Source organism: Meleagris gallopavo, chromosome 6 (assembly GCF_000146605.3).
Source record: "Meleagris gallopavo isolate NT-WF06-2002-E0010 breed Aviagen turkey brand Nicholas breeding stock chromosome 6, Turkey_5.1, whole genome shotgun sequence".
Taxonomy (NCBI): Eukaryota; Metazoa; Chordata; class Aves; order Galliformes; family Phasianidae; genus Meleagris; species Meleagris gallopavo.
Window position 1 is genome coordinate 44528612 of NC_015016.2, and position 25006 is coordinate 44553617.

The 25006-nt window shown below is 40.2% G+C and overlaps 1 protein-coding gene across 1 annotated transcript; it reads right to left on the reverse strand.

The window, feature by feature from the left end:
• Positions 1–498: 498 nt before the first annotated feature.
• On the reverse strand, positions 499–21239 carry DCLK3 (doublecortin like kinase 3). Its single transcript, XM_019616631.2, has 5 exons — positions 21145–21239; positions 11890–13766; positions 6095–6227; positions 4859–5026; positions 499–3545 (listed from the first exon to the last, which is right to left on the reverse strand). The coding sequence occupies exons 2-5, from the start codon at positions 13753–13755 to the stop codon at positions 3349–3351; spliced, it is 2364 nt and encodes a 787-aa protein (XP_019472176.1). The 5' UTR covers positions 13756–13766; positions 21145–21239; the 3' UTR covers positions 499–3348.
• Between the last annotated feature and the right edge of the window lie 3767 nt (positions 21240–25006).

Consider the following 25006-nt stretch of genomic DNA (forward strand, 5'->3'; position numbering starts at 1 on the left):
TTATACACAAGCAACTAAGAAACTCTCTCCTTTGAATCAGACACTCAAATAACTCAATTTAAAATACTATGCCTGTTTCCCCAAATGAAATCTATTTTTAAATAAATTTGTATCTGAACCAAAAAAAAAAAAACCAACCCAAAATCTATGACAGAATGCAATTTTGCAGAATAGCTAATGTCAGAAAACCATTAAATCTGCATCTCTTACAATGTTCTAACTGGCATTATAGGTGTACCTGCCGTATCTGTTGTTGCCATTTTGGCTGTGGGGTATAGGGACAGTGTACCTTTGTGTACACCTACAGTCACCCATTCTAATACTACAGATGGTGTAGAGTCTGGAGGGCAAGATGGAGAGAAGCAGCTGAGGTCCCTTGGTTTGCTCAGCCCAGAGCAGAGGAACTGAGGGGAGGCCTGATGGCGGCTGCAGCTCCTCACAGGGAGCGGAGGGGCAGCGCTGAGCTCTGCTCTGTGTGACAGCGACAGGGCTGAGGGAACGGCATGGAGCTGCGTCAGGGGAGGAGCGGGTCGGGGGTGAGGGACAGGGTCTGCACCAGAAGGCTGCGGGAACAGGCTGCCCAGGGAAGTGGGCACAACCCAAACTGCCAAAGTTTAAGTGTTTGGACAATGCTCTCAGACATAGGCTTTGAATTTTGGGTGATAGGGACAGGGGTTGGACTTGATGAACCTCATGGGTCTGTGGCAACTTGGGATATTATGTGATTTTATGACTTTTGTGACAGCTGTGGCTGAACGCTTTGATTCCAAGTGTTGGCATAGTGAAAAGAAAACAGGAACATTGACTGGGGGCGTTGCTAGGACATGAAATACAGATGATCCAGTTCTGTGAAGTGTATATGTGGATGTTGGTATCTCAAAAGTCAAAGGACACTAGAAGCAATGGAAGAAAAGAGGCATTTTTCTCAGTAGGAAAGAAAGAGGAGGTGGCAAAAGCCCTGAGAAGCACCTGGAAGCTTTCTGAGCCTCCAACCTGAAGAAGGAGGGCTTAATGCCATATGTTTAGCAAAACCAAAGCAGTCCATCAGTGCTGCCAGAGCAGCATTGGTGCTTACAGACACTGGTGACAGCACGCTGCGCTGTCTGTATTTGGTCAGACTGGGACCTATAGAACATGAGAGAAAAAGATCTTTGAAAAAATATTACTTTCATATTCATCACATGCAAATCCTCTACCTTGAGCACCATGAATAAAGCTGTAGACAGGTTCTTAAAGGCGACAAAGAAACCTGTAACACAATATCAAAGCCCTAAGCTTAACTGTTGATAATAGTTCTGTTTTTCCCCCCACTTCAAACTTGATTCCTAAATTACTATATTAAAAATAATTACAAAATATAATATTGTAGATCATAACCTGTTTTTCCATAGTTTCTATCCAAGACAGACAAATTAGCACAGGAGATGTTATTACTAGCAATCAAAGAACACAACACATTTAGAATATGATGTTACACATAGGAAAGCTCTCAAATTCATTCTTCTTTTCAATAAGTCTTCTTAACTTAGGGCCTCCAAAGCAGAGGTATAACATGGAATATAAATACCACTTGGGCACACAGTAAAGTTTTGATTTGTTTTACAAATTGTTGAATTCCCCAGCAAGCCTCAGACCAACACGTATTAAAAATAAGCCAGCTTGACTGAAAACGCAATTCTTCTGTATGAACCAAGTTGCCTCTACTCTCTTCTTCCAATCTTGAGGCAAAACTGTCAAAGCTTGAAACAGAAACACAATGACAGCATCACACACATCTTAGTAATTCAGAAAGTTCACAAATTTTAGCACTCAGCAAAAATATTTTTTCTTATAGTTACGAAAGTGTTCTACTGATTCTGAAATGCCTCTGACATCTGTCATTCTGAAATACCCTCATTCAATTCTACACACTATGAACTTGATGCTAGTAGAATTGGTAGTTTTATTGTGTTATTTGCTACCACACATAACTCATGGACAAAGTGTTATCAGACAACTAAAGTGCTTTTTTGATTCGATTAGTTAACCAAAAGTGTTGAGATTCAAAACATCTCCCAGGTCACGGTCTTTCTCTGGATGGTAATCTTCCCCACCGGATTTCTTCAAAACTCCAATTATAAGTAACATAAGCAATGAAGCATTTGACACATACCTTGGGAAACCTCCCCATAGACTAACAAGAAATTGTTTTTCCTGAGTAGAATTGTAATGTCATTTCATACCATTGCCCATTCTCGTGGAATTGAGGAGATAGAGTCCCCAGAGAAGATAACTTGGAAAAAAAAAGTTTGCTGAACTACACTGAAAAGCGTATAAAAGCAATTCAACTGTGAATTGTGTTGATAACAGGGAAACCATGAAAGTAAGAGCTAACTTAAGTCACGGAAGCAGCTTCCCAGCTCTCTATTCTCCATCAACTTGAAAAAGTCACAGATCCATGTGGATGGTTCCTAAGAATTCAGTATGAGGAAAAAGCTTGGGTTAAAATTCCACAAATATACTTTTGGGAAAAAAACTAATGCTCCCTCAGAACCATTAAGTTCCCACTTTCCAGAGCAGAAGAAAAGCACTGTGAAAGGCATTACAATCTTGAAGCTGTATCAGGCATGGTATCTTCCCACCTCTTCTTGTAAAGAACTGAAACTGTCACACTATACAAACTACAGTAGTTTAACAGAACTATTATGCTGATCCTGAGAACATCCCATGAAAAGATGTTGCCAAGGGAACATCATAAAATAGCTAATTTCAACTATAATGATTTCTTTTTTCCCTCACAACTTAATAAACAGTATTTTTATCTTTTATTAACATATCCTATAGCTAAATATTTATTCATTTATTTATATTTTTCTCACCTTCTAAATTGATAACAGGAACTGGTGAGAAATCAGTTTAGAGTATTAGCGTCGAGTGTGTGAGCAGACAGCTATTTTGACAATGCTACAAACATAACACAACTTAAAAGCAAAAAGAACTCATGAAAGAAGATGCCATACGAAAGGAGACAAGAGAAAGCATTTCACAGTCATCACTGAAGTTAGACACAAAAAGAAACATTTGTAATCTAAAAAAGATATAGATTAAGTTCAAATCATTATTTAAAGAAAAATAATAGATACCTTCTGGGAAATATTTAGTACCCACTGCTGTCAGAGACACTTGCAAGTAAAATTACAAGGAGGTGGACGCAAATTTGACCTCTGTCCTTCTTCAGAATCTCAGAATCACCAAAAAAAGAGGCATACCAATTGCCAGCAAAATCCATAAACTAAAGGCCAAATCCATTTAGAAAACATAAATACTTTGTTAATTAATAAAAAAGAAGGGTAGATGAACTCATTGATTTCATGTGTCTTTATCCGCAGCCTTCTTCCGGCGCTGGGTCCGGAAATGACGCTCAATGTTTATCGTTACTTCTCTTTGCAAATTTCTGTTGTTAGTTTTTCCAGCTGTTCTGATCCAAGGATGCTGAAGTACTTGCCGTGCTGTGTAGCGCTTCTGGGGATCCACTATCAACAGCCTGGTAATAAGGTCTTTTGCTGCTGTTATGGAAGAAAGAGGAAAAAAGAAAAGCAATGTTATGATTCTGATAGTAACACCTAACAAAAAGTCCTCATTTTTCTTATTAGTTTTTATCATAATGTGTGTTCAAAGAAGGGCAACAAAGATGGCGAGGGGTCTGGAGCACAGGTCTTATGAGGAGCAGCTGAAGGAGCTGGGATTGTTCAGTCTGGAGAAGAGGAGGCTCAGGGGAGACCTTATTGCTCTCTACAACTACCTGAAGGGAGGTTGCAGTGAGCTGGGGGTCAGCCTCTTCTCTCGTGTAACTGGTGATAGGACTAGAGGGAATGGCTTCAAGCTGTGCCAGGGGAGATTCAGGCTGGATGTTAGGAAATAGTACTTCTCTGAAAGAGTGGTCAGTCACTGGAATGGGCTGCCCAGGGAGGTGGTGGAGTCACCGACCCTGGAGGTGTTCAAGGAACATTTGGACGTTGTGTTGAGGGACATGGTTTAGTGAGTACTATTGGCAATAGGTGGATGGTTGGACTGGATGATCTTATAGGTCCTTTTCCAACCTTGGTGATTCTGTGATAATGATTTTTTTTTAATGGTAGGAGATACTGTAGCAACTGGATCTAGAACTTGTGACAGGAGATGTTAGAACTCCAGTACATTCTTTACTGATTCCAATCTCCCCTGATTGGATGACAGAAGAAAGGGAAGGGAATTTAATCATGAAGGCATCCTGAAGGCACGTGGCTAGGTGTTCTAATTCACAAGAATTAGCATTGTGTATCTTGTCCCTCAAAGAACGTAGAAGTCATACAATACTGCTGAGCACGGTCTCTAAAAGATCATAGGACAGTTGGGTTTTGGGGTGTTGTATTTTGAAGAGTGCACAAAAGACACCACTAGCTGGCAAGAGGAAAGAAACAACCTCAAAAATTATCTCCACAGAAAATTCACAGTGTGTTCTGCAGAGCAAGGATTTAATTCTCAGCTTTTGAGATTCTTTTACACACATCTTTACAATAATGCAACATAAGCCTGGAGATAATTTTGATGCCTTTTCTTCTTCAGGGACAATTCTAAGAAGGTGAGCAAAATCTTTGTTTTTGCCTCAGAAAGGGAGCAATCTATGATATCAGTCAGACCTGACATTCATATTCACAGCAGATGATACTATGAAAGGATTAAATTCACACGTAAAGCATGTAATCATATAAAACAAGCCTGTAATATACTCTAAAGTCCACCAAAATTGCTGTTCTGAAGAAAAGAGGAGTTTAATGTGTTCAAGCCACTCTACATAAGAGTTTTATCAATTTTCAGAACTGGTATACATGAATCTTACCTGCAGAAATATTGTCCCAGTACGGGGAAAGGAACTCATAGTGACCCAGCTGTATGATTTGAAACAGCTCTTCTTGATCACGCTCCTGACTGCGAAACGGGGGAAAACCGCAGAGCAGAATATAAAGGATCACACCAGCTGCCCACATATCTACCTCGAGCCCATAGCCTAAGGAAGAAAAGACAAACCAGAGCTAATTATCCTTTACTGGAAGTTTTAGTGTTTTATTGGGGTGTATTTTTGTTTGTTTGTTTTAGTTGGTTGGGGTTTTTTTGTTTGGTTTATTTTGCTTTTTGAGGGAAGGTGGGGAAGAGAAAAGAAGACAGACCAAAAAAACAAAAAACCCTTCTCCTCATAATTGCTAAGGAACTATTTCTTTTTTTATTCCATCCTCAAAGAAACAGAGAAGCTTTGCCCAGTTTCTAAAAAAGACGAGGTCAGCAGAAGAATAAGTGGCTGGTACACCACACTTGCAAGCTGATCCTCTCTGTTAATAATCACAGTTCTCACACAATGCCTCTCTTCTCCAACATGTTTCACAAGTAACAAGACCAGTGTCAACTGGGGACTAATTGAGAAAAATGCAGGATATATTTCTAAAATAGCACTCTCATTATTTTTAATTAAAGAAAAAAAAAATTAAGAGAGAGTGCCAAGTTTCCACTGAAATGTAATGTAATACAAGATGTGCAACCCAGCTCCACAGAACAAGACACAGAAATAGCTTTTCTTGAGTAATTAACAAGAATTGATTCCTTTCCAGGTCTGAATCTTCTTGGATATGAAATAACAAAAATTCTCTCCAATGTAAACCATGTTTTGGCTTGTGAAATAAATTTAACATACATGTTCACCATCCTTTTGCACTATTACAGGGCCTTGAAAACTGTTTGAATAACAGACACGAAACAGGGCTGACCATCCTAACGTTCCAAGATAAAATTTTGCTTCTTTCCCCATTTCAGCAATTGTTATCTATGATGTTGTAATGCTTTGTCTGCTTCAAACTCCTTGTCTGTTTCAAAAATCACAGCTATATATCACATAGACATTAATAAAGAAAATATGACTGATACCATGCTTGTATTTGTCAAAAGCTAAGAAGTTTTCTTTCCTTTCATACATTTTGCTGCTAGCCAACCTACAAGTATGTTGAAACATTCTGGAATACTTCCATGATTACAAAGTTAGAAGTAATTTTATGACTTGCCAGAAATCATAGATTTATACACTCACCCTTCTCAGCAAGTATCTCAGGAGCAACATAAGTTGGTGTTCCACACACAGTAAATATGGGTTTTGTAACCAGCTTTGCAAGGCCAAAATCTGCTAGTTTCAGTGTAGTAGATTTATCTGCATTGTGCTGAACCTATACTCAATGAAAAATAAATATTTAGTTTGCAGGCATGTTAAGATTGCAAAAGATAAAGGAAGTAGTACTTTTGTAGTAAAGAGTAAGAGGTTCTAATAACAGTACCTTCAAGTAAAAGAAAATGAAATGAAAACCATATTTTGACAAATAGTATTCAGGAACTTTTCTCTTTCCACGTAAAAAGATGGCACATGTATTTAGGAGGAAAAGCACTAATGGAAAAGGACAACTTTGCTCTACAAGTTCTGGCATGCATTTCCAAGAAATGAAAAGGAAGAAGACCGAAAATAAAGGAGAGTGAACCAAAGATTTGTTTTTCCCCTTAGGAAAGTGTAAAGGAAAACTGTGGGCCTCAAGATGCACCAGGACAGGTTTAGAGAATTTGAGAAATTACCTGTCTCTAACTGTGACGCAAAAGGACCTCACATGACTACAGGAAAGCCAAGAAAATCTGTTTTCAGGTTCTGAACAGACAGAACAGAATATGATGTGACAGGCATACTCCAGGCTTTAACACCTCATACTTTGCCATCAGGCAGTGCTTGAGGCAGCCAAAAATTCAAGATGCTCTCTTATAACTAGGGCTACAGACAGGACAAAATTTGCACTGCCCTACATTACAGCCAATTAATTCCCATTTATCATCTTTATAGAAGCTATAAGCACTCTTCCAGTTGTAAATAAACAAAAACTTTCGAGTTTTTTTCCCATTTAAAGAAAAAAAGAAAGCATTTCTCAGTGTGAAGAAGTTATCTAGAGTTGTGCAGACAAAGCTTCAGTAGGAGAAAGATAAAATGCAACCTTCTCTTTTATTGAATTTGTTAATTTCATGAAGGTTTTTTGTCATCACACAACATAGTCTCCATAGCTAACAAAAATGAAAAATAAATAAAACAGTTATTTTCTAGAGCAGCATCTATCCACAAGATTAATATTTTAATAATGTGGTCAACAGTGGTAGAAAGTTACCAAAAAAAAAATTGCAATTGAAATACTCAATTTCATACATGCTACATGAGCACAAATATATTTTTTGACCATGTATATAAGGATTTTTAAATTATATAAGGAAATGGTGTCACACAGGGAATTTCAACTAATATCCTGCACTGCACCAGGACAAATAACCCTGAAAAGTTTATACAATTGAGTTTTTTGGTTTGTTTCTTTTAATAAAACCAGCAAGGGGAGAATATACAGGTCTGAAGTCCAACCCGCAAAAGCCAGTAGTAATTTTGCTTGAAATATTCAGTTACACTTTTTACAAGTAAGCCATAGCCCTAATCTCACATCGGAGCACAAGGTGGCAATACTGCACCATATGTTTGTGAGGACAAAAAAAAAAAAATCACTGAACTTTCCTCTTATTTCACCGAACAGCTAGGAACACCATGCAGTGTGGATACATTTTCACAGCTTTACGATAATAATTTCAAAGACAGCATGAAATCTGTCGGCACGTCTGGAAACCTCAGTGTAGAACTCCTCAGCATCCTCACTCAAAATAACTCAAGGGCAGCACAGATCAACTGAGCGTACTCTTCATCCCAAACTCTGTGTTCTCCAGTTCACCCTTCCATCACCTGGCAGCAAAAGAGAAACTGAGGCAAATATGCATTTTACAAAGAATAGCTTCTCAGGATATTCCCTTGAGTGTTTACTTACAGGAGTTACACAGAAATCTCTTCTCAAAAGAGATCTAACCCCTGACTTCTGCCATATATGCCTTGAAATGGTGCAAAGCAAAAACTGTAACATTAGAGGATCGTACTACCTTTATCACGATACCTGTTACAGCATCTGTATTCAAGACTACATAAAAATGGTTCCACAAGTTCTTTCAAAATGCTGCCTCGTCTTACCTGCCAAGAACTAATTGAGATGAGGAAGAGCAGTATTCAAACACATTTTGTCAACAGATGGCCAGCTTAAGCCAAACAATTTTACTTGTGCCATTCAGCTGCAAGGTAAGCCAGCAGTGGTAGCCCCAAATCAAAGGGAATCAGAAATGCTTGCTACTCTCTTGAACACAGGATATCCAAATATTGTCTGTGGATTTCTAGCCATACACCTGAGCAGAGCAAGGGAGGTGACTGCCCCCCTCTGCTCTGTCCTTGTGAGGCCTCGTATAAATTACTTGTGTCCAGGCTTGGAGCTACCAACACAGGAAGGATGCGGAGCTTTTGCAACAGGTCCATAAGAAGGCCGTGAAGATGATCAGTGCTGGAGAAAACTCTCCTACAAAAAAAGGCTGGGCTTGTTCAGCTTAGAGATGAGAAGGCTCTGGGGAAACATCAATGCAGCCTTCCAGTACTTAAAGGGAGCTTATAAGCAGCAGGGAGATTGACTTCTTACAGTCTGATAGTGATAGGACAAAGGGGAATGGCTTTAAACTAAAAGAGTGGAGATTTAGATTAGATATTAGGAGATCTTCAATGCAGAGGGTGGTAAGGCACTGGAACAGGCTGCCCAGTGGATGCCCCATCCATGAAACCGATATAGGCCAGGCTGGATGGAACCCTGGGCATCCTGAAATAGCAGTTGGCAACTCTGCCCACAGCAATGCATTCAAACTAGATGACCTTTAAGGGCCATTCCAACACAAGCCATTTTCTGATTCTACAGTTAAACAGGATTTTAACTCCAATGCACTTGGAAAACTGTGACAGCGTTTTGTGTATTTGAAAATAGTGTCAGAAAACTAAAGTTACTTCACAGTGTCATACACATGAAACATGAGGAAAAAAGAAGAGAAAGAAACTCAAACTCATAAGCAGCTATAACACTGTTAGTATGTTTGGGACTGATACAAGGATATAAGTCTACAGTCACAAATACAGAAATATGCATGCCCAACATCAAAAAAAGGGGACAGGGATGTGGCTTTACGTCTTCTACAGTTATAACCTGGAAAAAGATTCTCTACACTTTAAGTTTTTGACCCGTAAGTCACCACCTGCGGAATTAAACAGCAGCCCCTTAGCTAAAAATCTCGCTAGGAAATTCCACTCCTATGCTCTTCCAGTTAGCTTTAAAGAAGTGACCACCTTTATTTTGTGAGACCAAATGCACTGCAGAAGCTTGGTAGCAAAGGCTTTCTCGCTGAACATCTAATCTTACGCCAAGTGATTCTGTTAGTGGAAAGGGTGGGTTTCAAAGCAGGTGTCTTCACACCAGCTGTCCACACAGATTTTGTTTTGGTAGCACAAGTCACCACCTTTCTGCCTCACAGCTATACTGCAAGGAGTTTGAAAGCTGTGAGCAGACACAGTAATGAAAGACGGAGGGAAAAAGGCAAAACGGATACCGGTGGGCTGTTACAGGAGTCTAACTAGAGAACAGTGCCATAAGAGCAACAGGAATAGCACAGCAAACTAGTAAAACCAGGTTTCTAGTTCCTGTGTGAATAAATTCATAATTCACTAGACATCAAAGTATATTTGCACCTTTTCCTCTGTAAGGAGGGAAACAATTTCTCTTCTTTTCCCAGCTGCTTATTTTCATGAAACTTCTGGACTAGATTAGATTGGATATTAGGAAGAACTTCTTCACAGATAGGGTGATGAGGCATTGGAACAGGCTGCCCAGAGAGATGATAGAGTTGCCATTCCTGTAGGTAATTAAGAGCCATGTGGACATGGTAATAAGGGAGAGGGTTTAGAGGTGGAATTCTTACTGTTACATGATGGTCAGACTTGATGATCTTGAAAATCTTTTCCAACCTAAATGATTCATTGAAAAAGTAAGGGCCTATTTCTGTCTTCTGTGCACAAATTGCCTAGGGAGACCAACCGAGACAGAAATCTGTGGTGTAAAAATGTGAAGTGAAGCAAGAGCTATCCCAGAACCAAGGACAAAAAGGAGACACTGCAGGATGTCAGCACTTCCAGAAGACAGCTTCCAGCCCTTCGCCCAATAACAGCAGATAAACCCATAAAATTTGCTTCACTAATGGTTGTTACTGTTCAGCTCTGGTTGTCACTAAACTCAGCAGGAGCTTAATACTTCTACTCTAAGGGGTCAGCACATTAAAATTCAGAAAGCCAGACACCTGCTCAAATGACCTGTAGTTTTAGGGATACTTATTAGATAGCTGATGAGCTAGCCAATATTATCAACAACCTGCAGACTCATCTGACTTGTTGGATACACTAGCTTAAAAAAAAAAAAAAAAAAGCTGTTTCTAAAACAGCTATTCAACCAATTAACAAACAAGGTGAAATCAGAAGAGGTAAAATTTTCTTTCTTGTTTAGTTTGTAATGAAGTTCACACAACAAAATACCTACAGAGTGGAGGGTAAGGTTGTCCTTGCAAACACATTTTCTGTGCTTTCAGCCAGAGCAGGCACCACAATGACTTCTGTGCCACAAAACTTTGCCAGTGCCCATGGATCTCTGTATGGAAGTGCTGTGAACTACAAGTGAAAACCATCAGATGAGACCTGAACCATGCCCCTCTTTACACTTACTGTATCACCGTGATGATTACATATGATACACAGAGACATCTGGTCTCATATGTTTTATATGCACCAGTTTAATTTCAGTAAAGAGGAAGGAGCAGAACCTAGCTTATAATGGAAAATCAGCTTCTGGAAGAAATTCCTTCAGTTCTGAGTAAAATTTTACTCTAATAGCAAAACAAGGGAAGATGGGAGGGTCCAGAACCATCCTTATTTCTGCAAACCAGCTGCTTGCATTCCCTATCTTTTATTTATGCAAACACACCACTTAAGCATTTTTGTCAGACTAATCAGGATGCGTAGCAGGACTGAATATAGACACCACTGGTCTGGATACAAACCTTACAGGCCCAGCTTTGTTCCACCTCTGCACAGTCTATAGGCTACACTGCTGGCTTTCTCCAGAAATTCACACTTGCTAACGTTAATTCCCTTAAAGAACTGACTGGCACGTAGGACTAAATTGTCTATTATCCTTTTTTGGCTAACTACAATCTTCCATCAGCAGATCAAATTAGCTCTGTTAGAGAAAAGCAAATATTTGATAACTGCCTGCTATGAAATTTGGAATCCTAGGAGAAGAGCATAACAAATGACTGGCAAGGAACAGTTGTTTATTTTCGCACTCCTATAATGGGTGTCATACCAAGAGTCAATATTGAAAACATTTCTATGCATATTTACATGAGAGTAAGTCTACTAACTTCAGTGATGGATACAAAGAACGTGATGGAAAAAAACTTACAGAAATCACTACGTAGAGGACTATCACAGTGCTCTTCAGGATGGGTGACTGCAGAGGGCAAGAACTCTACCAAATTGCTAATGTCACTTATTAATTTTGATCCACAAGGAAAACAGTTTATGATTCAGTACATGCTTTGTGAATGCAAAACATTCAAGCTTGGGTACCTAAATCCAGATGATAAATAGCATGCTAGAATTTCAGAAAAATACAAAAAAGCCAGGCTATTTTCATTTGAATTTGTACTTGCAAACATCATCATCTGCAGCATACAGTACATGTATGCAAAATGATCTGAAAAGCTAATTTCATTTCAAGGTTGCATTCACTTTTCCAAGCAGTTCTGCGACAGTGTATTCTCTCTGCATATTCTTTGCGTAAAACTATTCAAACATTCCTAATAAAAAAGGAAAATAAATTCAACTCCTGCACAATGTTTGGCAATGCTTACCAAAAGGTTCTCTGGTTTGAGGTCCCTGTGGACAATGTTCTTACTGTGAATATACACCAGGGCTTCACACAGGTCAGTGATCATGACAGCAGCATCATGCTCTGTGAACTTCACACTTTCTATGATTGCATCAAATAAGTCCCCTCCTGGGACATACTCCAGGATTAGATAGATCTCAGCCTCCGTCTCATATACTTCAATTAAGCTTACTATATTGGGATGAGAAAGACTCCTAATGATCAGAATTTCACTTTCCATCATGTCCTCCTTCCCCTTCAGCTTGGATTTATCAACAATTTTCATGGCGTAGATCTGATTTGAGTCACAGTGGCGACATTCCTTCACCACTGCAAAATTCCCGTCCCCAATAGTCCTGCCAATCTCATAGTGGTTTTCTACATCAGTTCTGCTTTTTATGGCATGCCTTCGGCTTGTGCTTTCCAGTCCCTGAGCCTTGTTTTCTTCTTTATTCAATCTACGCTCTCCTGTTTTCTCTCGTCGTGTCATGTCACTCTCTCTATGTATGGCATTTCCCTCTCTCCTGGCACCCTCCTCTTTAGCCCTTTGTCCCTCTCTACCATCCCTATGTGTTTTAGATGGTTTCTCAGCATCCCTTGGAGTGTCTTTCATTAGCCAACCATTCTGGTTTGTTACACAGCTACTTCCATTTTCTTCCTTCATTTCATGAGCTATCTGACGCCCTTCTACAGCATTCTTCTTCATTTTTACTACTTCCTTCTCACGGTTTTCATGTTTCTCCAGATCCCTTTCCTTCTCAATGCTCCTTTTTTGTTTTTCCAGTCCTTCATTAACACTCCTATGTAGAGGCTTCCAGGTCCTTCTACAGCAGTTATCTTTCCAGCCAACGTCTTCATCCTCTAGAGGAATTTCTGAAGCTTTCTGGCAATTTCTGATTTTTGCACTTCTTTCTACATGGTACCTCTGACACGCGCGTGCATTCAGGTCTGCGTTCTCAAATGAAGCCTCAGCCTGCCTTTCTCTTTGCAACTTTTGCCTGGCCTGCCTTTCCCGTTCACACTTCTCACACCTCAGTACCTCCACTGAACTCTCTTCTAACCCTTTCTCAGGACTCCTATCTTGGTTAAGGTACCTCTCATCTTCTCGAGCTTTTCTAGAAGGCCTCACTCCTTGTTCACCATTCCAACTCCCTCTGGTCCACTTTTTTTTGGTTCTCATTTTTTCTTCTTGCCTTGTCTTGGATTGACTTTTTCCAGCTACCATTTTGGGAGACACGGCATCACTGCAGTTCTTGGCAACTTCCACCTCATCGAAGCCACCATCCACTTTTGAAGCTTTATCACACAGCCTGCTCTTCAGTTTTTGGGACTGCTCCTCGTTCTGCTGAATTGCACTGGCAGCATACGGATTTTCAGGGCAAAGTTCTTGTATTGCCACTTCCAGGTTCTTCAACGTCAGGGGTTCCCTGCCCAGAGCTATGAACGCATCACCTTCTCTGAAGAAGTCAGAAACACTTTGGATTTCTCTGCCTCTTAGACTGTAAAGCTTTCTCACACGATCATTCTTCCAACGTGGAAATCCCAGAGCTTCTGAAATGTCAGCCATTAGCTGTTCAAAGGTCTGCACTGATCTCCTGTTCAGAAGCAAGGTTATCTTTCTGAGCATATGCCCACAGGGTCTCACCACTGTAATAATCCTTGGCTTCACAGGACTGTGCTCTGAATGTAGAGTGTGAAAATCATTCCGGGGATTAAAACATGAAGATCTACAACTGCTTGCATTCACACATTGTTTTCCACAGTTTCCACGACCAACAGGAGGACAAGTCCCACGCAGTTTTCTCTCTGTTACCTTTGAGCTTGCACTTTGTGACATATGCTCAAACATGCTTCGGTGTCCTAAAGCAAAGAAAGAGTGGGTATGTTATTCATTTTGTATCATCAGATCTTTATGAGTAATATTTTCTGTGTAACTGCTGAGGTTACAAACTCAAAGTAAGGATACTTGCATTCAGTGCTTCAATGAAGCCACTAAAGAGTGACTTCACATACATGCAGCTACAGATGTTGTTTGTGAGCAAATACATGCTTACGTTTGTGAGAAAACATAAATACGGGGTTTACAACAAAGAGATTCTATTTAGAAAAAATACAGTGCCTAAATGCCTTCATCTGCTAAAAATGCCCCCCTAAGAAGAGGCTTCTTTGTTTAACAACATCCTTTTATAAATTTACCTTCCACAAACTTACTTGTTTCCTTTCTGAACTCAATTACGATTTTCACCTCTAAGCCCTGCAGCAAGTTCCACAGTTGTATGGCATGAATTAAAAGATATTAATTAGTTTTGTTTTCAAATTGCTACCAGATGAGTGTGTGCAACCTTATATTCTTTATAAATACCTCCCCTTTACGTTCCCTGGACCATTTGCTTAGTTTCTAGACTTCTATAACAATTACATTAAGTAATTTTATAGCCATTTTTATACTATTTTTTTTAGTACTTTTATTGTATTTTTTCCTTAAAGAAAGGCCATCTTAGTTCTGTTTGGTATTTTGGTTTGACATTTTCTTCTAAAAACGTAAGTAAAACCACAAAGTCTTGAATAACTTTCAGGGACAATGCTTCCTCCAATATTTCACCTTTGAACACCAACCAACAAAGAAAATTCTTCACCATTCTTCACATGTATAAATGAAAAGGAAGAACTAAAAACATGATACACATCTATGGCCAAGTCATCGCTTAGTTCAGTTTATAAACTCATGAACAAGCTAAGAATAATATCACTGTAAGCATTCAGATCTCATGTACTTATTAAAACTTGACTACCAGGCAATTCTTTTCAGCCTCAAGAAATAAACTTATGAGATGAGGTCACAGAATGCTTCCAACTCCGTTTAAGTCTTATAATTCAGTAGGGAACAAACATTTAATGACTTTGAACTAACAGGATCAACCCAAAGGAACAGAATCACAGTGATTATTGAACTTCTACCAGGAAATTCCCATACGTATCTCACAGAGAATCCCACCAATTTTTAATACATCATTATGACTACATAGCCACATGACGGGGTTACAAGCTGCAAAGGAAAACTCATGCATTTGACAGCTCCTCTGAGGGCTAGAGGTAAGACACACATGTTCAAGTGCTCTGGCAAGCTGAAGCCTATATGTTTTGGTTTTCAACTGCTGAAATGCCATCTTCAGTATTTGAAGCACTGTATTTTTTCTTTCTTCAAGGTAAAACAGAGTGAAAAGCACCTAGGAGAACCAAGAGATGTTGCTGCAGGCCCCCTCTCTGTTACTGCCTACTGCCGACTGTTTGGTGCTGTGATGCTGGCATCCCTTCGTTGTGATGCTCTCACCCCTAAGTGTTGTGTCTCCCTCAGCATGTCCCGTAGCTCTTGGCTTCAATTCATTCCTCTGCCAAACAAATAGATATTTTCTTCTCCAGATAAATATTACGAAGACACCTGGCTGCCAGTATGCTGATCGAAGACGTAAGCATTATATAAGAGCTATGTGACTAATGCTTGGTGGTGGCACAAGTTATTTCTGTCTTCATTCTAGTTTTTTAAGGATGATCTTGTTACTGAAAGATGATAACATGTGCTAGTAATTTTTAAAGCAGGTGTTTACATCGTACCCAGAATAAAGCCAATTGTGAATGGGGGGAGAATGGGGAAGGAGGGGGGGGTGAGTCAGATGTAATGATAGTTCTCTGAAATCTAATTCAATTTCAGGCTAAGCTGGTTATCAGGAACTGCTGAAACTCTGAATTTAATCAGCATTTTCAGATTCTTGTATACCCACCAAAGTATCACCTTGCTTACAGGAACAGCACGTGACATTTTTACAGCTTATTATCTTGATGCAACACAAAAACAACGCTGCACTAATAAAGATTTTTCCCATAGATTATGTTTCTCCCAGCTATGTAGCATTAGCACACCTTTTGCAAATCATTCATTTGAAGCGCCTGGTTACACTGTTGATTATTTCAATTACATCAATAATGTTCCCTCTCTTCACTAAGTCAGCTAGGCTTCAAATGGAAACCACATTTATTTTTTATTCTATAGCTAACAGAATAAGAGCAGTTTTATTCAATTAAAACGAACAACCCAGAAATGTGTTTTTGTGCTTGTTAAACTGCCTTCATTCCCAGCCAAAACAGCTTGACACAAATCATAAGTTAAAACACATCTATAACCATTTAAGGAGTAAGAATAATATTGCATCTTTTTCTAACAGGAAAAATGAAGTTACATGAATGCCTAAATAAACACAAAGTTATCTCCTACTGTTTCCTGAGGAAAGTGGGAAGTGCCAAACTTTGTTGAAGCAGTTGCAATGACTAATCTGTATATTACATAAACTAAAAGATCATTTCAATTGCCTGTTGCAGCCATGCATTTTATTCATTTTCTAGTTAAGCAAATTTTAATTATCTGACATGAAACAAGCCCCAGTCTTTCAGGAAAGAACAACACAAAGCAACAACAAGCATTTCTAGAAAGCCTTTAAATATCCTAAATGAATCCTAAAGCTTCAAATCGTATTGCTTGAAATCTCGTTTCTATATTTAAACAGAAGTGGGAGAGAAAGGAAGAAGGAGGTGGGATTAGAAACACACTTCAATGAGTCTGAGTGCTGGCAACTGATACATCAGAGAATAAAACTTGTTTTCCTTTCCACTGTCTCTGTGAGAGCTAATAGTTATTAAAATTTATAAGAAATATGTATATTTTATATGCACAAATGCATGCATATGCAGTGGTTGTTCTGTTTTGTTTTTTAACTATATACACTTGCATACCACTAAGTATTAAAAAATAGGGCGATACAGAAGACGAAGGCAGAGAGGTAGGGGAGCAGCAGGGCTGAAACTGCTGCTGGAAGGGCAGAAGCGCTGTGTCCCCCACCTAAGCCAGCCACGTTGGCACTGAGAAAAGAAAACTAGGGCTCAGAGCCATGTAGCATTCCAGATGAAGATGACATGATGGCCTTGTGGGGTAAATTGATCTCATCAAGTCCTTAAAGGAGCAGGGAGGATGAGACAGAGGCATTTGAGGACCCAAGCACAAAGCAGGAAGAGTTCAGCCACCTGCTGACCACGGTGTGAAGCTTCTTGGAGAAAATGTTGGCTGCTGCACGGAGCATAGCTTCTGGGGTTCATTTATAAAAGACAATTCAAAATCCATTTGCAAAAGTCAGTCAGTTCTAATGGGAGTGGAAGGTGAGTGTGAAGTATAGGATGGAAAAGCATTAAACTTCCTCTAGAAGACCGCTCCTTTTAGGGGTTTGGTTCACTTAAGCACTGAATAACACGTGTAGCAGAATTTGCCAGAGGTCACCAATCATGGCAATTAAAAATTTATTGCTGCTATTTGCCCTTCAAAAGTTATCCCTTCCTTTGACTAGCCTTAGATTTGCTCATTAATTAAAATATTTCCACTCATCTTACATTTCTTCTTGGCTCTCCAGTTGGAGATCGCAGTTTCAGTAATTAACTGACTGGTTTACCCAGCAGCTAATACTGCTATCAAGGCACAGGTTGCCGTGCAATTAAATTTTTACAATCAGTATTACAACACAATTTAAAACAGAAAGAAATACTGAGGTAAGATTGAGTTATGGCATCACTTTCTATGAGTAAAATGTTGCTGCTTAAGCCCTGTATTTTATTTCAAGGGCTTTGGATCAACATGAGAGTCTTCACCCATGAAAGCTCCCTAAAAAGTTATGAGGATTACTCACACAAAGCTGCACACGATAGAAATTGTGTCTTGGGAGTGGTTTTGATGTAGTGGTCTCAAAACAGCACACTTGAGGTACTGTTTCAAAGATGAAGTGAAAGAATAGCACTAAACGCTGTCTTTTCCTTAGGTCCCAGAAATCCCTATTGATGATATAGAAAACAAAGATGCCAGGGTGGGGGAAACAGTCCCAATCTGAACCCAACTCTTCATTTGTGCTGAAGTAGTAAGAAGCATCTCCAAGTAGTTGGGAGCAAAGAATCTCTTCAATCTTGAAGTCAGAGCAGCAAAGTACGTAATGCAACAGGTTACCAGACTGCATCAGCAGCCAGATGCTCTGGAAGCGTGTTATCTTGAGCTCCTCTACTTGCTGTAAATTATTAAAAGTTGCAAGTTTCAGGGCTAGTCTACACCATTAATGTCTGAGACTGAAGTAGTAGCATGACCAGTCTCAAGGTACTAAATTAGTTACGCGGAAACAAAATATGATCACAGGCATCCTTTTACAGCAAGTAAATTTTACATGGGCATTATTTACAGCTCTACAATTGGAAACATTGGTGGCTTTTTTTTTTCTTCTCTCTCTCTAAATAGCCATAGCTATAGCTCCCTGTCTTTTCCGCCCTCCTGATCACTGTGCCTCCCTGCCAGGCTTTATAGCATCTTAAGAAGAGATTTTCTTTGAGTCAGGAATTTATTATAATACCAATGAAAGGCTGTTACCCCGCATCAATTTTTTGACCAAATAACATCCTATGCAGAAAAAGGAAGTCAAAACTCACAAGGTGTGGATAGAGACAGTGTTAAAGACTGCAGGATAATCCCAGTTGGCTTCTAAGAAAGCTCTAAGGGCTTACACAGCTCAGATCCAATGAAGGCCTTTAGGACTCAAGCATGCTTTAGCCCTAGCAGGATCAGGAATTATTTGTGAAATGTGGGATAAAGAGGCCTGGAAAATGGGGTAAAAATGGAAGTTGACAAGGGAGGAATGCAGGAAAAAAAACAACAACACAAAAGACAATGGGATGTAGAGCTTGTAGGGAGAGAACAAGAAGATTGGGAATACGAGAAGGATCTTGCTCTTCTGATACCATCATTCAAAAGCCAGCCTGCACATAGCTGAAAAAGGAAACCTAGCTAAAATTTGGGATGAGAGAATAAGAGAAAAGAGAGGACCAAGAAGTCACAAATGGGGACTGGGATAGGCTGCAGAGAACATGGCAAATAGGCCCATCCTGGCTAGCAGCAATTTCTGGGAACTTTGCTGACCCAATGAGAACAGATGGAGACTGTAATTCCGATGCAATAAAAGATGAGAATGAGAATATGAGCAGGCTGGGAAGTCAGCCTAGGTGCTGAACTTTGGCAAAAGGACAGGACTGGGAGCTGTAACAGAACCATCCTCACCCCCTGGCTGGCTTCTCTGCAGTTCCGGATATCTACCTCTTTCTATTGCCTCTTCATTCTTTTATAGATGAACTGGAATCAGGACTGCATGGGCAAAAAGCATTCTCTATAGAAAATCTCTGCAATTCGAGGAGTTGAAAAGAAGTGAAGAATATAGGAAGAAGATTTACATTGCTTAAGGGAGCACAGGCCTGGAGAACTGGGCAGTGTCTGAAGCAATTCCACAGAGTTTCAAAGCAACCAACTTAATCTAGATTTTTCAGAGTGAATTTTATTCTGGTGACCAAAACAACATCCTGAGACTTGATCTGCAGAACTGCTCAGTGCCCATACTTATAAGGGAATTTGCTAGAAGCTGTATGTCAGACACTAAGTAACACAACATAACAGATATATAACAGTAAGCCATCCCCAAATCCTTGGCCTATGGGTCTCAGGTGACATTTCTGCCCGTGTTAAAGTTTTTTTCACTTCATATTTTTGTATCTTGACTCCCGCTGAACAAAATGCAGTCAGTGTCCTCCCTTTAGTGTTTTTACAGAGATATCAACCCACATTTGCTGCTGTAACAAAAGCCATAACAGAAAATCCTACAAGTTAATAAACCAGCAATAAGAGCAGGGTTCAAAAAGCATGCAGTGAAAGGCATGAACAGCCAGGGTAAACTGCAAGCAGATGCTCATTATTAAAGCTTTGTCCATCCTATGCACTGATGGAGCCAGAGACCCTGAGGAAAAAAGCAGCCTCTGATAATTTCATTAATGGTTATATCATAATGCACAGGAACAGGAGTAGGTGGCAGCACCACTCATCAATAGTCATAAAGGCTTGACTTTGTAACCTGAATAATGTTAGAATCTAAGTACTTGGCCTGGAAGTATATTGAGCAATGATACACGTTTGGAATATCTTTGATGCTAAGACAGCTCTAAGACATCCTACATGATAAAATGTTACTGTAAATCATACTGGATCATAAACATGATCTACAAAAACAAACAAAATAAGCACGATGTAAATATTTCTAGACAAAGTATATTTTATCAGATGACAACAGAAATCAATCCATCATGCTGTTTGCAAGTATTCCAATCTCTATTAGCTATTGGTGCAGCAGGAAAACAAAAACACATTCAATCTTCCAAATACTCCTTATCATCAGGACACCTTCAAGAACAGCTGTAATACCATCACAATCAAAAAAGGAATTTAGTTTAATATCTATAGCATCACTTCTCCTACCCTAGTGGGCATCTCCAATCATGCTCATGCCAGCATATTCGTGCTCAATTTGTAGTAGCATAACAGAGATAACTGCTGACCCAGTCTAACCCAATCTGTAGAAAACTAACATTCCTCAGCAGCTCAGGCAGCATTCTAAGTTCACTGAATAAAAACTAATCTGAGCTTATCTACAAGAAGGAGAAACAAACTAGAATAATACATCTGCCTCATAAATATACAGTTTTAGCCCTAAAAGATCCTATAAAATTAGTAAGATGGGCTTCCAAGTTCATCATATTTCACGATTTCACATCAAGCATGCTTAACTTTGCATGCAGTATTATTTTTTTAACTGTCAGCCCTGCAAATTCAACTGTGTGTCAAGTTGGGTTCCTTCTTTCCCCCACGTCACAAACAGAACTAAAGTTTCTCCTGGGCAAATTACGTCTGGTCCCATTAAGCAACGCTAACATGTCAGCTGTGAGGAAAGACAACATCCTTGGAACTGATCATGAAGTACAAAAGAGTGGGAGACGCACACCTTCGCACCCACTCCCTGATCTCAGCAGCTCAACACAGGCACCAGAGCAAGCTTCTGATTTTAAGAATGAAATAAACATTATGCCATGCAAACCAGAAGCTAGAGATCTCCAAATCTTTCTGTCCCCAGAACATCCATTCTCATTCTTCCACATATTTACTTCCTTCTCCTTGTCCATTTCCCTCTCTTTATTCACTACCAGTTTTGGGACAGCAGCACCCAAAAAGCAGGCAGATGTAGAGATGTTAAGATGGGAAGGACTGTCCGATGGGACAGCCTGGGTGAAGAATCTTGCATCCGATTGCACTACAGACAAGGGAGGAAGCCTGAGGGATACCCACCCTGGATCTCTTGCTGTAGCTACACGATCTCTGGATTCTTCCATTCTGAGGACTGATGCTGCCTCTGTGTCACCCACAGCCCAGCGTGGGTGCCAACCTGCAGTGGAACACATGTAGGAGGCTCAGCACGCAGGAGCATGTGACCGTATTTACTGTATTTGGGAATCATGAGGGATAAATGACATTTAACAGCTATCCTTCCTCCTTTCTCCTCCAACAAGGTAAACTCAAGAGTTTTCCTTTCCTCTTCTTTATTTTCCCTGCACTTTTGTGAAATGTCCAGAGTCACTTTGTAGGCTGCCCTGTTCCCTTCCCATCTGGATCCCCCCAGAAACTGAGACTGCTGCAGGGCAGCCAGATTTGCCCTGATGGTTTTACACTCCCTTTCCCCATCTGTCAATGGTGCTTGGGCAAAAATAACCCTCCTGGCCGCTCATCTGCTCCCCCTGCAGGCCCTCAGCAACCCCACCACGCTGAGATTTTCTAAACCAAGCCATTTGTAATTAAAAAAATAAAATATTTACAGCAAACACAGATGGCTATTGCCATGTTAGTGTTAAACTGAGCTGAATCACTCAGATCAGCAGATGAAGGTAAAGACTACATGTAGTCTGGTAATGAGTCACAAGTGCCATCACTTTTATGGGGTTTTTTTTTAGAGTAGAACTCCACTTTCATTATATATTCTTTCTGACATTTTAAGGGTAGAAAATTAAAAAAGTGAGCATGAAGAAAGTCCTTTAAAGAAGTATACAAATGCATAATCTGTAAAGACTAAGTGCACTACATGTGAAATCAATCAATGCTTTCAGATACATGAAGCTCAGTTTAACTTATAACCCTGCAAAATGCCAAAAAAAGAACATTATGAAACTGCTCATTTATTTCATTTTTTTCAAAGATGACAGGCGGTATTTTTTACTGGGAAGAAGTCTTGCCTGGTTTTTGGAGTTTGACAGGTTTAGGGTCAGCCTCAGTAACCAGAGAAGTGAGCTCTACAGTCTGGGACCTTCCAGCACAAGAGGACAGAATTGATGGAGGGAAAAAAAAGCATCTTACACAACAGCAAGGTTTGCCAGGATCCATCTGGCAACATTCTCCATCTGTTTCTCAAGGCTCAATGCACAGGCAGTTTCACTTCCACACAGATGCTCCTGACCGCTAAACTGCCACAGACGTAGGCTGCTCCGAAAGTAGTGCCTCCTATTTATTTCCATGGAAACTACAACAGATCCAAGGAGCACAATAACACCATTTGATAGAGCAAACTCTTAGCTACAAAGCACTATTTTTCAACATCGTCACCACCATCAGCTATGTATTTTCACCAGCAACAAACAAGAGCCTGCATGCCATGCTTATAAACATCTGCACCAGCAGAGTTGACCCACTGTTGTTGTCTAACACACACCACCCACCTCCCTTCAGTGCTCACATCTACCGTTGGGTCTCCATAAACATTCAGCAAGTGGCAATGAATGTCAGTGGGTGCCATATTTTCCGTACAGAGGAATTCAGTGACACATCTTTGCTTCTTACAAGCTTCCATGTCAGATGCCGATTGGTCAGACTGCCTCTCTGCTGCCATCTTTCACATCACAACAAAACGTAATGGGGTATTGGTGGGAAGATTCAACCCCTACTGCCATACCACCAACACGCACCTCTGACATCGTGGGCCAACATAACAAAATGGGAGGCATTACTTTTGGAGCAGCACTCGTATTTCTAATTAATTGCTGCTGTTTAACCACAGGTAAGTTTTCACTGCTTTTTAATACTCTTAGCCATCTTTGTCTCAATCGAAGGAGCAGGAATCTGTTTCTTTCAGTTTGGGATTTTACTTCCATTGCTTCCTAAATCTCAACTTGATGACTAATCAGTTGCAACTGAGCAGACCCAGTGGAAAAATAGAGAGCATGCAGAGGTGTCACTGAGGGTTTAATTAGGCTTCTAGATCCTTTATTACCCATAACTTTGTTGCATAACTAAAGGAAAGACCTGCCAGAGTCTGATTCTCCATCAGCTTTACAAAAGGGTGATTTACCCAATTTTTTTACTTGAAAATTCAGCACATTCAGGAGAGGTTAACTCACAAATGTAGAATTCCCTACCTCATTCTTACAGAGCTATGTTTTCAGAGGAGAGTCATATACTGAAGTAAACACTGCAAAACAATATGTCTTTATAATACAAGAAATGTGACATTCACCTCTTTCAACCATCACATTCTCAGCTCTGATCCAAGTTACAATGAAGCTAATTAAAAGATCCACATTATCTTCAGTAAGAGCAAGAACAGAGCTAAGTGAGACTGCTAGTCACCATAATGTTCTCGTACTAATTGCATGTACAAGGAAATCTATACAACACTGACTTGAAACGTTTTTAAACGTTTAGGAATCAAGTCAAAGCAAAAGGGCAAAAGCAGCAACAGAAACCAAGTCAATTAGCCCTGGAACTGTTGGAAAAGAAGGAAGGACCACCAACTTCCTTGTTTCTTACCAAACTGTATGTGTTTCTGTAGAAAACACACTGAGGTTAGTGATCTGAGAAATGGGGAAATGAATCCCACACAACTTCCCTCAGTCACCATGTGCTGAAAGCCCTGCAGATGCCAAAAAAGTGAAGCTCCACAGAATGCAACTAGAAAAAGCATATAGGGTCAGTGCTAAAGATACATTCAAAATGCAGTTTACTGTGCCTATAGTAAATAACTTGGAAAAACAACTAACAACAATGCAAAGTAACTTCCGCGCAGCTCAAATTCAGAGTCTTGAACAGTAGCCAATAAGCTGAATTAAAACCAAGTTATCTTTCCCGACAGTTTAAGCCCAATTATCCAATTCAGGCTAATGAACCACAGATGGAGATTTATCAGAAGCTAACTCTCAGCGGAGATGTGTCGGCATCCTATGAACATCTTCATGGCAAGTACTGAGCCATTCTGGTAGATTCACACCCACTGCACTGCAAGAAAGAAATTCTGTGGGATCAGTCCTACCCAAAGAGCTGCAGGATAGCTTCCTTAGCTGTAAAACACAGCTGCCTCTTCAGAAGACTGTGACAAAGTTGCTGTAATAACTGCACTTGCACCACATAAAGCAGCTCTAACATGTGCTGTAAGCTTTGTTGCGCCTGCTGTTCTGTCAGTCTCTGCCGGTTCTCAGCATTTCAGAATCAAAACTGCATTTCAACTATATAAAAAACACGTTGAGAGGAAAAAGTGGAGCTGAATAAAAAGATAAAAAGGAGGTGGGAAAAGAAACCCACATGCAACCAAGCACATGCATATGTTTTTATTTCTACATAAAGCCCAAAGCAAAAGCATGCAAGATGCACTACCAGATTCTGTATTAAACTCTTAGATTGGTCCCTCACAAAATAAATTCAAAAAGGCTCAGAGGAAGAAGCTAGAGTTTGTGTTACACTGTTGTTAGGTTTGCCTTTTATCTCCGGGTTTCCCCTTTTAATGAACTTTTCAGTACGCAGCACAGAAGTTCCTGTCTATGGGGTTATTACAAGCTCAGCTTCTCACAAGATGAACACCACCAGCCCAAACCAGCAGCCCAGCCAGATTCACGGGCAGTGCTCACTGCACGCCCCCAGAGACCGGTAGAAATTAAGGCTGTGGAAAGTTAAGGGGCACCTCTCCTACAAATACCGGTTCTGTTATTAAGAAGAAACGAACACAACCGATCTCGCTACAGAGGGCGAGGCAGCCGGCGGTCTCCCAGGGCGGTTCGGCTGCCTCACGCCTCAGCACCCCGACATGGGGCACCCCGACCCCTCCACACCCTCCGAGCCCTCGCGGAGCCCACACGGAGCCCGCGGGGGCGACTTCCAAGCCCACCAGCACCAC